At 45.6% G+C, this 15,710-nt stretch overlaps 1 protein-coding gene across 11 annotated transcripts in view; it reads left to right on the top strand.

Moving 5' to 3' along the window:
* LOC105687725 (AF4/FMR2 family member lilli) overlaps positions 1 to 15,710 on the top strand; it is a 269,224-nt gene that overhangs the window by 12,785 nt on the left and 240,729 nt on the right. For all 11 annotated transcript variants that reach the window (XM_020853299.2, XM_020853298.2, XM_048652876.1 and 8 more), the window contains exon 2: positions 4,413 to 4,587. In XM_020853299.2, coding sequence (XP_020708958.2) covers positions 4,414 to 4,587 — 174 coding nt within the window. In that variant the 5' untranslated portion in view covers position 4,413. The remainder of the gene's footprint in view (positions 1 to 4,412; positions 4,588 to 15,710) is intronic.

Here is a 15,710-nt window from a genome sequence, read left to right as displayed (position 1 = left end):
TGTACACGTATAGCCGCGCGAACACCGTACACGGCCGACGGAGATATCGAGCCAATCGAATATGTCGTTTGCCAAACACTGTCCTCCCCGTAAACGATCAACGTGAAGCCTAATATCGGATAGACTTTGTCGAATGCGTGATACGTATACATACGCGATTTTATCGGAGGCTGACCTACGCCCCGATAACTGACGTCTGTGAGTCGATAATTCTTTTCTCCTTATTTTCGATGAATTGAAAAATTTGACGACAATTCTCGTATACAGACATGTGAACGTCAACGGTACGTGTTACACGCTGTACGGAACTACTGAGATTTTGAGGACGCGCGGCCAGGGGTGAACTTTTCTAATTTTCCAGAATATAAAACACACGGCATCTCCTCGACACGCGACATCCACCCCCGTCTCTCTCTCTCTCTCTTTCTGTTGGTAGCGTGGCGCGCGCCGTGTCCGCAAAGTTTGAGCTCGAAATTACTTGGTTCTCTAGTATCTCGAGGAAGAACAACGTCTAGAAGTGCCGTATACCCAACTCGGCTCAGTTCTTAACCACCTATAGCTAACTTTCTCTCTCTCCCTCTCTCTCCCTTCATTACCTTCCCTTATCCGCGTATATGTATACCACCAACCCCCGTACTCCAACCACCGAACTCATCCTCGCTGTAGCTACTTTACTCACTTTGCCCAACCATAAGTTGGTACACTCCAATTTATCTGGCGAAACGCCCAAGTTTCTATGGCGCATATTATCCAACCATCAAACCCCAAGATATGCTTCCCTGTCGGCGATTTGACCGAAAAATCATTAAACATCTGAGACATAGTTCTGTGACGAATCTATCGGAATTAGAAACTTGGCTAACTAACGTTACATCGCGAAATCGATCATCTTCGTTGGCTTCTGTGTCGGTTCTGACGGTATAAATTTCGAAGAGGAGCTAGAATTGAAGTGGGAGTGAAAGTTCTCCCGAACTCTCGACGCGGGCGTAGTAATATATTTGCGCTTTTACGTGGACGTCGAAGAAATAATTTCACCTGTACCCTCAACCTCGGTCGAAGCGAGGATAATCGAGAGCTCGTAATAATTAGCTAATCGATTGATTGTTATTCGAAACTTCTTGGCTTGTCTTTCGAAAGAGGCCGTCAGACGTAGGAAAAGCTCTATATCTGTACGGTTATGCAAGCGACCATCACGATTCGCGATCCGAAGAGGCAATCCGGGGAACACAATGATCGGGGGAATATTGGCAAAGCTCCACGGGCAACAAAAGCTCCGTCGACCAGGGCGCAGGCCCGAGTACGTCGAAAGCGAGAGGAAGGGCGGGAGGGAGGGAGGGAGAGAGGGAGGGAGGGAGAGAGAGAGAGAGAGAGAAGAGAACCGAGACCCGGAGAGAAAACGAAAGAGAGCAAAGACAAGATTGGGTATAGGGTCGAGGTGAAATTCATTCAGGAAGCATTTATCTCACCCCGATCGCTCCGATGAGAGCATTAAAAGGAAATTAAGGCCAGTTGTCAACGCTGATCTGAAACGGCAAACAACCCCATTCGGTAGACATTTGACGTTTCAACATCATCCGACGAGCCGTCGTGATTATTATTCGGTCGATCCGATTCAAAAATTCCCATAAATCCGATTACTCCGTTCGTCAAAAATATGCGTCGATAGTTCCCCGTAACGAGAACCAGCGTGGGGGTATCTACCCCCCCTTGTTTTTCTTTTTCATTTTAGTCAATTTTGTGTTTTTTTTTTTTTTTTTGATTTCTTTCCACCTGTATAAATATATATATATATATAGATTTTTGGTATGGTAGAGTTAATCTTTTTAGAGTGATCGTTTATCCCATTATACTCCTGCAGTTGAACTTTCATGTTTTATTGATTGCCCACCGCGCGCTTGTTGGACAGATTTAGCCCCCATCGTGTACCGCAATTGATTATATCAATAGATATCTCTGATAAAATCGCGGGTAGAGGCCGGTACTTTGTTATTAGGCGATAACGATTGATAAAGTTACCACTATGTGCCTCCGATATGTTATTAACAACCGAGAACAATACGATAATAATAACGGGGATGATGATGATAATAATGTTTTAGTCATCTGGAGAAGTTTTTCGGAGCTTAATGCCTCGCCGCTCTTGTAATTTAACACGGCTAAATTAACTTTTCAGTTTTACCGAAGTTTCCGAACAACTTGACTGTGTTCTACCGTTGCTCCTGCTTTCTTTCATACCCACGTTAAGTTATACATATGTATAGTAATATCCCCCCGCGTATATATACAGGTATTATACATCATACCCATAGAAACTTTCTCGCGATAAGTTTTCCAAGTATTTTTACGAGTGGCTTGCGGATAAAGGTGGGCAAGCTTTTCTCGGTGAAAATAATTCAATTACATATTATATGCGCTCGGTAATCATACAAGTATGTCTATCAAGCGACTACGTACACGTAGAACGTTCGACGTACGTACCTACCTACCTGTGATCAGAATGATAATTTTTGTACATCGTTGATAATCGGATTTTCACAAATTTCGCGAAATTATTTCTACCGTGCGATTTAAATTCGTGTAACCGAGATAATCTCATCAGAATTTGATTTCTTTGAGATCCAGAGAATTCAAATATTTCCTCGTTTCTTATTACCATTTTTTTTTATTTCGTCCAAATTTTTTACTGCTCTCTATACGCCTCGTAAATCATTGAAAAAGGACGTGACATATACGTATGGAGTTGTAAGCAATTCGCCTTGCGGTTATCGTTCCCGTCACCGAACAATTCAGCTATACGTATATATATGTATAACGCGGAGCTTTTATGGCTTCTATAAAGTCCCCGTTAAGCACTGAACACCATCAACCCTCCGGACGAAGGCGATGTTCTCGTGTTTATTTAATCGTATCACGTGTCTGGCTTTCCGGGCGAAAATCTAACGCTCACAACCGCTTGTAGTTTATTTGTACAATAAAATTGTACATGCCGTAATTTATGCGGATACGTAGGTACGTGGGACGAAGGAAAAAATGCTAGGTAAAAATTGCGACGATTATCAGGTGTGAGAAATTTTCTCTACTCACATCGCGGACACCCGGTGGGTTTCGAATCCCCCCTCGGTTGGTGCAACAACTCGCGACTTTACCGGGAGTAGTTTGCCCGTTAAATGTGCCGTAGATATACTACTATATCTATCTTTATAAGTTGCATGGGTATGGCGGTATATAAATATCGAGTTGAATTCTGTTACCGTATCGGTTTGTCTCCCTCGTTCGAAACGCTCGTTCCTTGTTTAGCGAAACTTTTCTATGATGAGCTTTGTTGGTCGTACGCGGGCGTTTTCCAACAAGGGCGAAAAAGTTAAATGTGAAAGTTTTACTGGATATTCACGAAGCGGGAGATGCAAAGATAAAAGTTACTCTTTCCTGAGATATACGTATACCTATATTCGTAGTTGCAGCTTTCCGAACGTCTGTCAAATGCTGGAAGTTTATGAGAAAAAAAGTGTCGAGAATCGTCCTCGTTTTAAGATGAGTCTATTTTTCGTCCTACTGTGATCTCTCTTGTTCACAAATTTATGCGATATCGAACCAAGCATCCTTTGTCGATTTTTTTATTTCACGATTCAAAATTCCTAATTTTTCTATCGCACCGATGCGCTCCAGCGTGAAAAAACTGTACACCCTATTAAATATGTAGAACAGAACTAGTCTGGCTCAGACAAATGACACCCTAAACACAGTGCTTGGTCTTTCGTAGAGAATATTTTTCACGTAAGTGCACGTGTATAAAAATACACACGTACAGCGGTCGTATAGTTTTGGAACTCGTCTGCGAATGCGGTCGCATGAGGAAAAGCTTTTGTTAACCCCCGTAAAGTTGTCCGGGGTTGATTTACTGCTTGTCGGTGCCCTTCGGTAAGCAAAACGAAGGGTATATTGATTACCTGCGTTCATATACTACTTGTCATCCAAAAGAGTTTCAACTCTGGGATCTCGACTCAGTTTGCGGAGGTTCCAACTTTATCATTGCTCTTTTTCTCTCCCTCCACTTCCCCCCCCCCCCCCCCCCCCCCCCCTTCCTCTCTCGCCTCTGATCATTTTAACCGAGCAGATGAGAAAGATCGATCGGTTTAAAAAGTTCTTGTCCCCGGTACCCGAGAGATTTATTTCCTCTTTTTTTTTCTTTCATTAATTTTTTTTTTTTCAATTTCAAACTTCGTCGTTATTATGTGTAATTATATTCTTCCGAACTCGTCGGTTTTCTTTTATTTTTTTTTCTCTCGAAACAAAGTTTTCACTATTACATTCGCCCAAGCTGTACCTGCGTGATTTTTTTTTTTTTTTTTTCTTCGATTTTGTCGATTTTTTTTCTTTTTTCTCTTGACTTATCTCGAGAACTTTTCTTACAGTATGGCGGGGAGAAAGACCAGACAGAATCACTCGATACAGCATCTCCTCGAGCTACCGTCGAGTCGACCTACACCGAAGACACCCCCTGAACCCGACAAAGAACTTCGACAATCACCCGCCGTACCGACTCCTCGACAGGTACCGGTAACCGTTTTGCATCCCACACCGAAAAAGGTAAGTCTAACCGTCGGCGTTGCGAGTCAACTAAATTCTTCGACATCCACTTTTTTTTTTATCACTCACACCAGTCCGTGAGAAAATAACAGGTGTGTACGCCCTGACCTTTATCAAAGATGAATTTCCCTGTTGAATATTCATGATCTGGAGCGAAATTCGCGCCGCTAAATTTATCTCCAGAAAATTATTAGTTTGTGAAAATAAATGATAATTTTCGGAGATTTGTGTCGAATAGCTGGGTCAAAAGACCTCGGAAAAAGAAAGTTCCTTTTTTTCGTTCCGAAAAACGAAAAATTGGCGACAACCGGACCATCAGCGAATTCGGATTTCCGTAATATCGTTAGAAATTTTAACCGGAATTGAGAAAATTAAACGTAGAAAAGGTATCAGAGCTGGAGGGTAACGGTTCAACGTACATCACGCACAAAGAAAAAGCTCGATTCGCGTTCAAGCTCCTTGACGGATTTCCCAGGTTTCTTAACTTACATTTATACACACGTATACACACGCATGGGACTGCGAATCGATACAAGATACACAAACATCGGATACAACATTTGAGAACGGGGTGAAAACTTTCTGTAGAAGTCCCGTGAAATACAGTTGCGAGATGAAATATAGCCGCGTTGAAGAGTCGTCTTTTATCATCATATCCGTTTTAGGGTAGTGAATTTTTTTCCTTCTCCCTCGCTCCGCGAATTTATCCACCTACAACGTATTATACAAAGTTTTCTACTTAACTGGCCACAGTTTGAAAGTGGAATAAGTCGGGAGAAATTTAAAGCCACCATTTTCAATGTACGTACATCCCAGCCCCGGGAATAAGAAACGGCTCCGAAGCTCCAGCCGAAGCTGTCTTGTAAATGAAATGAAGAGAAAAGAAAAGAGGGAAAACAAAGATAAAAGATCGGAGGGGCGAGAGAGGGGGGGGGGGAAAAATTGAGATTCTGTTTCCTTGGGGGATGAAAAAATTAATCAGAGTCTACAAAGTAATAAAAGTACACTTTCGTCAAATGAGGGGGGGGGGGGGGGGGGGGGAAAGGGGGATGGTAAATTTCCACGCGGAAATCGTTGAATTGGGGAAGGTCGGGAGTTACGCGGTTTCCGATATACCGGCTCACGTTACAGCGTAATATAATATACCCATCTATACGCTTTTCGAGTAAAGTTGCGATAACTTAGAATCTCCGATATTTACTCGGCGTATGAAAAACTTATTTTACCTCAGCATCAGCAAATAAGGGTGACTTTATTATTTCCGGTAACGTTGAGGGGGCGGAGTATTCCGGGCATCGAGATCGGAACTGTACGTTGGAACGCGGCCAAGAAAATATTTTTAACTTCACCACCGTATAAACAGTGGAAACAGTTCGTTGGTTTCGCTTTTTCGAAAACGCTATATAAGCGGCAATCCAATGGATATACGTCGTATAATGTATATAATGGGGAATAAGAAGTCCAGTCTATACCGGAAGTCCGTTGGTTTTTCGCGAATTCCGTTTAGCTTTAGGGACGTCACCCGAGACGATTCTCGCGTGCTTTTCGACGCTATTCAGCTACCGGCGTTAGATTTTGTTTCGGTGCAGGCGTTGGGCACTGCGGTGCAGAGAAACCGATGGATTCCGGTATCGAATTCTCGGCAAACCGCCTCCGAACGGTATTGTAATTTATGAAGTGAAACCTTTGGTGATTCTAAACCTCCGCGTTGCCCCCCACTTGCTGGAATATTTCCCGTAATCAAAGCCATCGCGCAATTGATGGTTTTGGAACCCGAGAGACGTGGTACACGGTATGCGAACGGAGAGCTTTCCAACAATCGGACCGCAACGTGCTCTCATATACATATGTATACATGTGAACCGCTGTCGGCTTCACTTTGAATCCTAATCTCACCAACGTAATTCACCCGAAATAGGCTAAAATTCTGCCACTCGAGTTCAATCAAATTTTATCAGTCGAACTGATTGCGCGATCTTGCTGTAGGGGGAGGGGGGAGGGGGGTGAAAATAATTATGAGGAATTTTTGTATCCCCGTTAGATTGGAGAGCTTTTGCTTTTTTCGCGATCGGGCAAGACTCTGTTTCCGAAGGGTCGGTAATGATATATATCATTTCGAGGGTACGGACCTAGGAGGAGGTTGATATCAGCAGATTATTGGCAAAGTTCTGTTTTTTTTTCTCGTTATTTTCTTTATCTTTTTTCTTCGGTTTGATTGCTAAATACTACTCGGCAACCGATGTAAGTGAGTGATTGTTCTATTACGTGAGGCTCCGAGTGGATTTAGTTCGCGGTAAGAGCTCGAGTGTATAAAAATACGATATTGCTTCTTTCGTTATCCAATAATCTTAAATATTTTATCTCTCACAATTGAATATTATATGTAACCGATCATCTTCTGTTAGACCGAGTTTAACGAAGATCGCGATCTATTATGCATAACTCTGGTGTATCTTCGGAATGATTTTTCATTTCGATCAACTCTGCACCGCTTGGTCTTGCGATTGGAATTTCAAAATGGTACGGGGTGTTCCGAATTTAGACAAATACCCGTGTCGAACTTTTGGACGTTCGAACTACCTGATATTTCAATATCTAATTACTCCAGACGATCGCTGATAATAAATCAGTTCGGAAAATGGCTTCGTTTCGAGTTCCGCTATCGATTCAGCGCTGTTTATTTTTCGAGTGGTGATGGGTCGTTGCGGCGGGAAGTTGGGAATTCCAGGATATCAGGGTTGGTTGGTTCCGCTTATAAGTATACCCCCGTAAATATACATATGACTGACTTACATACCCATGTATGTACGTACATACGTTATACACGTGAACCAAAATGACGCGTAACCCTCGCGCAGCTGCGCAGGAATCAATCAATTTGTGGATTAAACGATTGACGGGTGATCAAGAGCTGCAGCGGTCTTTTGGGCGCGTCAACTTCCGGAAAAGTGTTTTTTTTTTTCTTTTTCTCTCTCTCTTCGGAAAGGTGGAAGTAAAAACTTTTTTCTCATCGACGAGATCGCGTATCAACGTCAATCATCGTCGATGTATCGCGTATCGTTGTCGTCAATGTCAATGTCGTTACGTCGGTAAATTCCGTCTGTCCGTGCGTCCGTACGGATCAACGAATGCGTTACAGTAGTGAGATCGAATCAAACGACGAATTACTCGTCGAATCGGAAAACCGTTTCACAGCTATTCTCTGCGTATGTAGATTCTGCGTGTTCGGCGCACCGCGCCGGGTCCGCCGAGCTCCGCGGGGTGCGGTAAAATCTGATCGGTCCGACGTTCAGGCTTATTAAATTGACTCTGTCGCAGAATCCCTGGCGAAACAATAAGAGTAGCGGCGAAGGCGATTGGCGGGGTATAATCGATTCAGCTCTTTCGTACATTTTTTTTTCGGAATCGCGTTCGGTAGGAGGGTGGGCCGGAGGTGGATATTTTAAAAAATTTTATCGTCATATCGACGATTAAGCGGGGGCACCGTTAATCGCATATCTTTTCGCGCCGCAAGCCCTTTCTATCCTGCGTTTAACGCCCGTTTTACTGCTTTTGTTACGATCGTATTATTATGACGTTTCCAAGGTATATATACATAAGGTGTAGGGGCCACCGACGGGCGGATGAAGATGTACGTATAGTTCGGGGCGGCCGCGCGATGGTGGTTTAAACTTCGACTAGGTTCGAGCTATACCGACGTAGGTATATCCGATGCTCTCCAACTCGGGTTCGGATATACGGCCGATTTTTTTTTATTTTTTTTTTTTTTTTCCTACCGAACCGAGATATTTTCCGCTGAAGAAGAGACGAAGAAAAATAAGGTGTAGCAATAATTCGACGAGTGGAGGGAATTTCCAAGCGACAAAAGCTTGGGGAATCGATGAAACGACGGATCTTATTTTACTTCTTTCGTACTATTCGGGTTCGCTTCGTTTGTTGAAAACAAGAAACGTCGTGGGGGGGGATCCGCTTACAACTTTCTCGCTCACGCCTTTATTTTCCGCCCCGTGTGTCGCTGCAGGACGTGTTATTCCCGTTGGTTTGTGCCGCGGTTTGTCTGAACAATTCTCTCTACACTGTATTTCATCGGGTATAACGATTTTTAAACTTTGTTACAAAAGTTTCTCGCCACTCCGCAGAGTTTAAGGGGAAGTTTGGAGAACTTTTCTAACGGTAGTAGGGGATACTTGGACGTCTTCCACCCCTAACTTTTATCTCGACTCGATACCACGTACGCGCGACGGAGTCGCTCGCGTCGCTCGGCTGCCGGGTGCTTTCGAGATTCCGCAGCTCAACAAAACTCGATTGGGGTTGTTTCTTGGGGGGAGGGTTGAGAAGCTCGGTAGGTCGGTAACGCAGTACGTGATAAAGTTATCGTCCGTGGGGGTTGGTTTTCCCTTACTTACCTACTCGCGGTTTCAAACTATATCCTTGTGAATTTTCCGTTGGTATTTCACCGTTCAACGGCACTCGAGAGTCCTTCGCAACAGGGACTTCCATCGGGGAGTATCCTATCGACGAAACGGTCGGACCGTCGAATCTCAACAATCGGAGCTTCGTTACTGTTCGTCGATCGAGATTACTTCAATTAAAAAAATTACTCATCGATCGCACCGTGAGCTGAAATGTGGTCGCGTAAAATTTTGCGTGACGAATATATACGCGGCATTGGATCTCCGCGAGCGAATAGCAATTATTTCGGGGCATGTTCATAGGCAACCTGCGTTATAAGTATGAGGGTTGCACGTATTACACTCTGCGTTGTTGAGCGATAATTATATCAACAGAGGTATAATCCCGAGACGGTGAACGTCGGTGGCGTCATTATATCAAGCTCGTTGAGACGTGCACCACCAATCAGACGGGAGTTTCACTGTAGTACCTCGGGGCAAGGTAACGCGAGGTAAAGATATAAGATATAAGGGATAAGGTAGTGAGGTGGGTAGTAGGTACCCGCATGTAATTGCAACATCGTAGCGGGCGGATTAACAACGTATAACTAAGTTACTCCCGGTGCAGCAGGAGCAGCAGCAGCAGCAGCAGCCTGCATAATACAGTCTGCGTACTGTAAATCTGCTATACGGTTGCCATTAATATCGAAGAGTCTTGTTTTCGGCGGTAATTCCGTTTAAGTTTACCACGCATTTAGAAACTCTACGGTGCAATTAATTCGTTCGACGATTCATTTATTCATCTCATTTTTTCTTTTTCTCTCGCTCTCCTCGACCGCTCCGGATCTGCTCCCTGAACGAGGACGTGCGTGAATTGACGCGAATAAATGAAGGAGTACGCGAAATTTTTATGCCACTATCAGCTGAACGTTGATATCTACGGGCTATTTTCGGATCATCTTGTTCCGATGCAAACTCTCCTTTCGTACAGCGACCCGCGATCGTCCTCGTTTCACCCTCGCCTTTGCTCGCCCTCGGCTAAATAGCTAACTTCGTGCAACTATCCCAATAGATTATGATTATTGTGTAGGAACGTCATGATTTATGCAATTATCATAAATTTGCCCCTTTCCGTTCCGCCACCTTCTGTATGCTTAAGGCGCTCAACCTATTCATAGAAATTCAATAGCATATTATGCGCCCGTTAAAGGTCCATTCAAATGCAACGTGAGTCTTCCAAGATTAATAATCGCCATTTTGACAATAATTATTCAGATGAAAAAGAAATACAAAAATCAGAACTATCGTTGCGACATATTTTCATCACTTTGGCCATGCGACCAAATTCATTTTATGGCTTGGGAATATTTGAAGAGAAAGAATAATTATTCCGAAATTCGACATCGGTGTAATTCACGACGGAGCCCGATTGTAATTATTTCAATACCCCTGTACGTTTTATGTACGAGAAAATTTCGTATCGTAGCAGACGCCCGCTTCGAGGTTTTATTTCTTACGGCTATACGTATCGAAGAAAGTTTGCAACAAAGTTTTGCAAATCAATAACGGACCGACTCCTAACCTGTTTCGCGAATCCACGAGAGATGGCGACGAACGTCCCTACCCCTAAAAACAACCCCATCTCGCATCTGCCTTACCGACCATAATTCATCCCCCTTATCAGAAATATCCCCGAAGAACGCCGAATATTGGGTTTTAATTGCCATGCGAATATCAAATTTTTTCTTCGAGAAATCATTGCACTTTTAACAAGAAAAAAAAAAAAAACATTCAAGATGTTCTTAATTTATTTTTTCATACGTCGCAACTCGAGGTAGACGCTCGCGGTTTTTTTCTTTGATTTTCCGGAGAGAGATATTGCTTGTAAATCATCAAACGACTACGACTGACGCGTACATTTTTCTCTCCTTGTTTTTTTCGTTCGCTTCCTCTCGCCGCTTTCTTTTCGCTTCCATTTCCTCTTCGAGGTATTTCCGTTGAGCAGACGCGGGGGGTGCTGCCGCGGGTTGGTTTACCGCAATTTCTCCAGTCGGTTGCTCGCCCCGGGATATAAATGAGAGAAAGTTAAAAATAATCTTGTATGGCCTCGTTCGCAGGGGATTGCGGGATTGCACGGTTGTATAGGCGACAGCCAAACCCACCCTACGCAGTCGGCTACCCCGACGCGCTAGTAGCTTGCAGTCGAGCCGCTATTCTACCGGTTACTTCATTCTACTTTATTTAATTTACAGGCACCCCACTGACATATTGCACGATATTATATCCGCGCGGAATACGGTACACGCCGTACACGCCGTACACCTACACCTAGATAGGCATTTTACGAAATCCGCAAGTTCTTCCGTTCGAGGTGCGCCGGATTGCGAACTCCCCCATTTTTCTCATCAGTTTCACCCGTCGCGATCATCTCGATAAATAATTGCGATCTACTTTCACGAAACGAACGATCACGTCCCAACGTAAAATATTCCACGGCAAATTTCGGTGCGTTGCGTAAAAATTAGAGAAAGAAGAAAAACTGTAGAATCCGAACGAGGGTTCTGAGGGCGTGGGAATCGCAGCAACAAGCATATGTAGGAATTAGGTGGCCGCTTGTACCTCGAGGGTCGGACATGTAGACGTTTCCGTTGGCACGCGCGCTTCAAAAAAAAAGCTGTACCTACCTCCGCGTCCTCGTTTCCCCTTCGCTTTTTCCTCCGTAGCGCGTAGTCGTAACGCCGTTGAGTCCTGAGGGCGAGGTGCAAAGGCCGTCGTATTAAATAAATCTCTTTAAGCGGATTAGAGGCTGGCTTTCCGGTATTTTAACACCACGTTTCCAGGTCCTAACGCGGGATTAAACAGACCCCTGAACGGATTTTGGACGTTGCTTTTTGGTTTTTACCTTCTCATTCACGGTTGGATTTATATGTATACATAAACGACCACCTCCCGATTCCTTGCTATTAAACAAACGTCGAGAGCGACTCGGTAACATAAATTTTCCCCCGTTCTTTTTAATCATCGAGTGTCACGGTTCGCTGATTACTTTAAAATCGCGGCAGACGACGACGTAAGTTTTTTTTTCACCTCGTTTTCGGTTGTCTTCGGATGATCTCGCATCAGAAAAATACCGCGCGTTTAAAACGGTGCGAGGTGTGCGTCGACACCGTGCGTACATATAGGAAAGGAATCACCCTCGTTCGGCTTCGAGGGGGTAAATTTTTATGAATGAACGAGCGAACGAGGAGGATGCCGCCTAGGCATGGGGCCGGAACGCGCGGCACCCCGTCAAAAGACTCTCTCCGCTTCACCTCGTCTCTTGGCGTTCGCTCGTCGGCACGGAGTTCGCGAACGAGTGAAACGTGGTCGGGGACGAGGTGTCGGTAAACGCACAAAAGAAGGCTTAAACCCTCCGAACTCCCGGGGGTTTATAAAAATTGTGTCAATTAGGGAGCGGAGGATGTGGAAGGATAAAAAGTGAGCCGTGACGCGAGGGGTGTCGCGCGCGACAGACGCCCCTCATACCTATCGCGCATAAAACGGATTTCCGTTCAAGAAAATTTGTGCATTTTTCAAAAATGAGCTTTTTTTTTACTACAGCCACCGTTTTCGAATTTCTTCCCGGAGGGTCGCGGAAAGTCCGACAGCGAAACTGTTTCGTTTTTCGAAATACCCGTGCGCAACGTGGGGTCGAACGTAAGGGACGTCGTCGCGGTATTTACGACGTTACAATGCCCCGTGGGCCAATCCCCGATGCGCCCCGAAGTCTCTCCGATTCTCTATCGCTCCCTTGTTTCGGACTACCGCTATTCTCTTCGCTATTCCGCGCGCAATTGCAGGTACGTACACGGATTCTTCGCCCGCCCCGCGGTTATCGCGAAATTTCAAATGCCTCGACTTTTTTCGTCTCATCGTAATCGTCACCTGATAATCGGAAGGCTTTTCGTCTCGCTTACGGACGCGTCGTTCGAATCGCTCCGATCCCGCAGCTTTATTGTCGCGGTGGCGGAAAATTTGTTTGATAAACTCCGAATGCACTTGTTCCAAACTGAGTTTAGACCGAGGTATGCCCGTAGTCACGTGTGACGTACAATACATATGTTTATGTATCTGGGTATACATGTACGTATACGTATATAGGTAGTTACGTTCGCGTACAAATGAACCCGAGTCCCGTGCAGGCAGCACACACTCCTATGGTCGGGTGAACACGACGGGCACGCCGGGCGTTTAGTTTTGCTCGCGCGTTCTATAATATTTCCCTCTTCGTATCTCGCCCCCAAAAGTTGGTCGGGGCTTACAGTAGAAATGGAAAGGGTTTTCCCCGGTATCGCGAGGCCGGAAGGGCTGCCGGGTTATAATGAAATATAGGCTTGCCTCGCCGTAAGACTGCATTAAGATTATACCTACTATAGCCGGTGTGCGGGCTCTGTGGCTGAAGGGTGAATCGAGTGGCGTTGCGGAGGAGGAAAAGGATGGAAGGGCTGTGGGCGTCGGGGGCGGTAGGTCGAAATAAGAGGAGGACGGAGGAGTAGAGACGGTTGGCGCGCACATACCTATACACACAAAGAGGGGTAGAGGGGGGGAGAGGGGGGGTATAGCGAAGAGAAGAGAGCGAGCGGAGACGTAAAGGGGTAAGGGATTCCTCGTACAGTGTTTTAATCAAGCCGGATTTGCTGTGGCAAGCCGTGCCTCCAACTTTCATTTTAGCCCAAGCTCTACCGACTCGCGTCGTCTCTCTTCTTCAACAAAATTCTGAAATTGTCCCGGATAAAACGCGATCCGTGTCACTCAGCCGCGAGGTGTAGGGTATACCCGTCTTGTACCTACCTATATACGCGTGCGATATATTTATATATATACACACCTACCTACCCTTACCAACCGGTTTCTGATGCGAAGACGCAACGACACGACGGATCTTCTACGTTATTGTTTACCAAATTCAATTCTGACGAGACTATCGTCCCTTATATTCCTTTCGAAACTCCTGAAACGTCTGGATGGCTCCTACTTCTCTCATTTGCCACCACTGTTCCCGATACTTCGTATACCCAGAACGACGTATAAGGTCAAATTTTTCTCAAGTCCCAAGTTTCGTTCATTCGCCAACTCTGCTCTATTTTGTCCACGAACCCGGCGACGGACGCGCGAATCCGACTAGCCGCTGAGTAAAATGCGTCGACACTTTTACCCCAGCAATTAATTGTACATTTATCATCGGCAGCAAGGTAAACAGGTAATCCACGGGGTTCGCCTAGCAATTTGGGCACGAGGCAGATAAGAGGGGCTCAAAATATAAAGTCGAGGAAATCCTCGGGGCTTATAGTGCTTCGGCGGTGAAAGAGAAGCTGAGGCAGGGGATGCGGCGAAGGACGTGCGGGAGGCGGAGAAGCGAGGGGGGGGTGGTGGTGGGCGGGCGTCGCGAGGCGCAAAGGTATCTAATCTATATTGGAACTGCTAACTGAAGTATTATGTACACCGTGGTTTTCGCGGGACGTGGCGACGACGCCACGCCACGCCAGGACCGAAGGTGTGCGAGCGCGCGAGCCTGCGAGGGGGGAAGAAAGTGGCGAAAGACGATACCGAGCTTCCGACCGGAAACTTTGATCCGTCGATAAATCCAGAAGGTATACCGGTAACTTTATCTACATGTACACGGGGGACGAACGAAAGTCCGACAACAACGGGTTTCCGACCAGAAAAGCGGGGCTGCGGAGGAGGGGGTGAAAAAACGAATCGGTATGAAAGGTAAAATTTTTCTCATGGCGACATGTTTTTAATACCCATAAAGCTGGACTCGGACCTCTGTGTCGGGTGCGGCGAATGCGCGGAGGACTGTGAATCCGCGTAACGTTGACTTTCGCGGAACCTTCCTGACAAATACAAGCTTTGTACGGCGACAATGGGGACTTTATTTCCGGCCCGGGTGGGTCTACAATGTAGGCACTACACTGTAATTAAATTCCCAAGCCCGTGCCCCCCGAACCTAAGGATTCGCCGAGGTATAGGCGACCGCCGAAAACCCACCCACCCACAACCAACGGACCACCACCACCACCTACCGGTTACCACCGGCTCGCCCCGCGATGCTTCCAAAAGGGAGTCTCTCCGGCTACGGGGAATTGAGAGAGTTTGAAATGTGGCATATTGCATACTGACCTTACGCTACACGGCTACCCCGGCTTCGCCGTATTGTTAGCCCCTACAGTTTCACTCCGCAAAGACTGACCGAAAGCCGGAGGCGTTGCAGGCGGTCGCCTTCGCAACGTTGCAACTAAATCCAAGATGAAGAGATTCGACCCGCGGTAAAATAGCAGCGCTTGTAACAGACCAGCTCGTAAGAGAGCCTGAATTTATTTCTTTTTTATCTACAAGTTTTCAATTGCGGTAACCTAGCGGTTTAAAAAATTAGCCGGGTCGAGAATTGTAATTAATGGGGTTTCGGAGGAGGAAAGGTTCCGGTTAATCGGAAAGTTTCTTACGCTCGCACGAAATAATTAATAATTTCCGAGGGCAGTTTTCCTTGATAAACTAGATTATACGTAGGTATATAACCCGGAACGTGTTTCTCTCAAGAAAAACACGTGGCGAGTATTAACTCGCTACAGCTCCTAGCACCGGGGGTACGATGATACGGGAAACGTGAAAGTGAACGTTACAAGTGTGTTAGACACGTACGTACGTACAACGGCGTACGAGTTTTGAGTACCTTCACTCGCGAAACCTACA

This window comes from Athalia rosae, chromosome 3 (genome assembly GCF_917208135.1).
Source record: "Athalia rosae chromosome 3, iyAthRosa1.1, whole genome shotgun sequence".
NCBI classification, from domain to species: domain Eukaryota; kingdom Metazoa; phylum Arthropoda; class Insecta; order Hymenoptera; family Athaliidae; genus Athalia; species Athalia rosae.
Note: the sequence above shows the minus strand (reverse complement) of the source record. Positions and strands in the feature narration are given on the sequence as shown.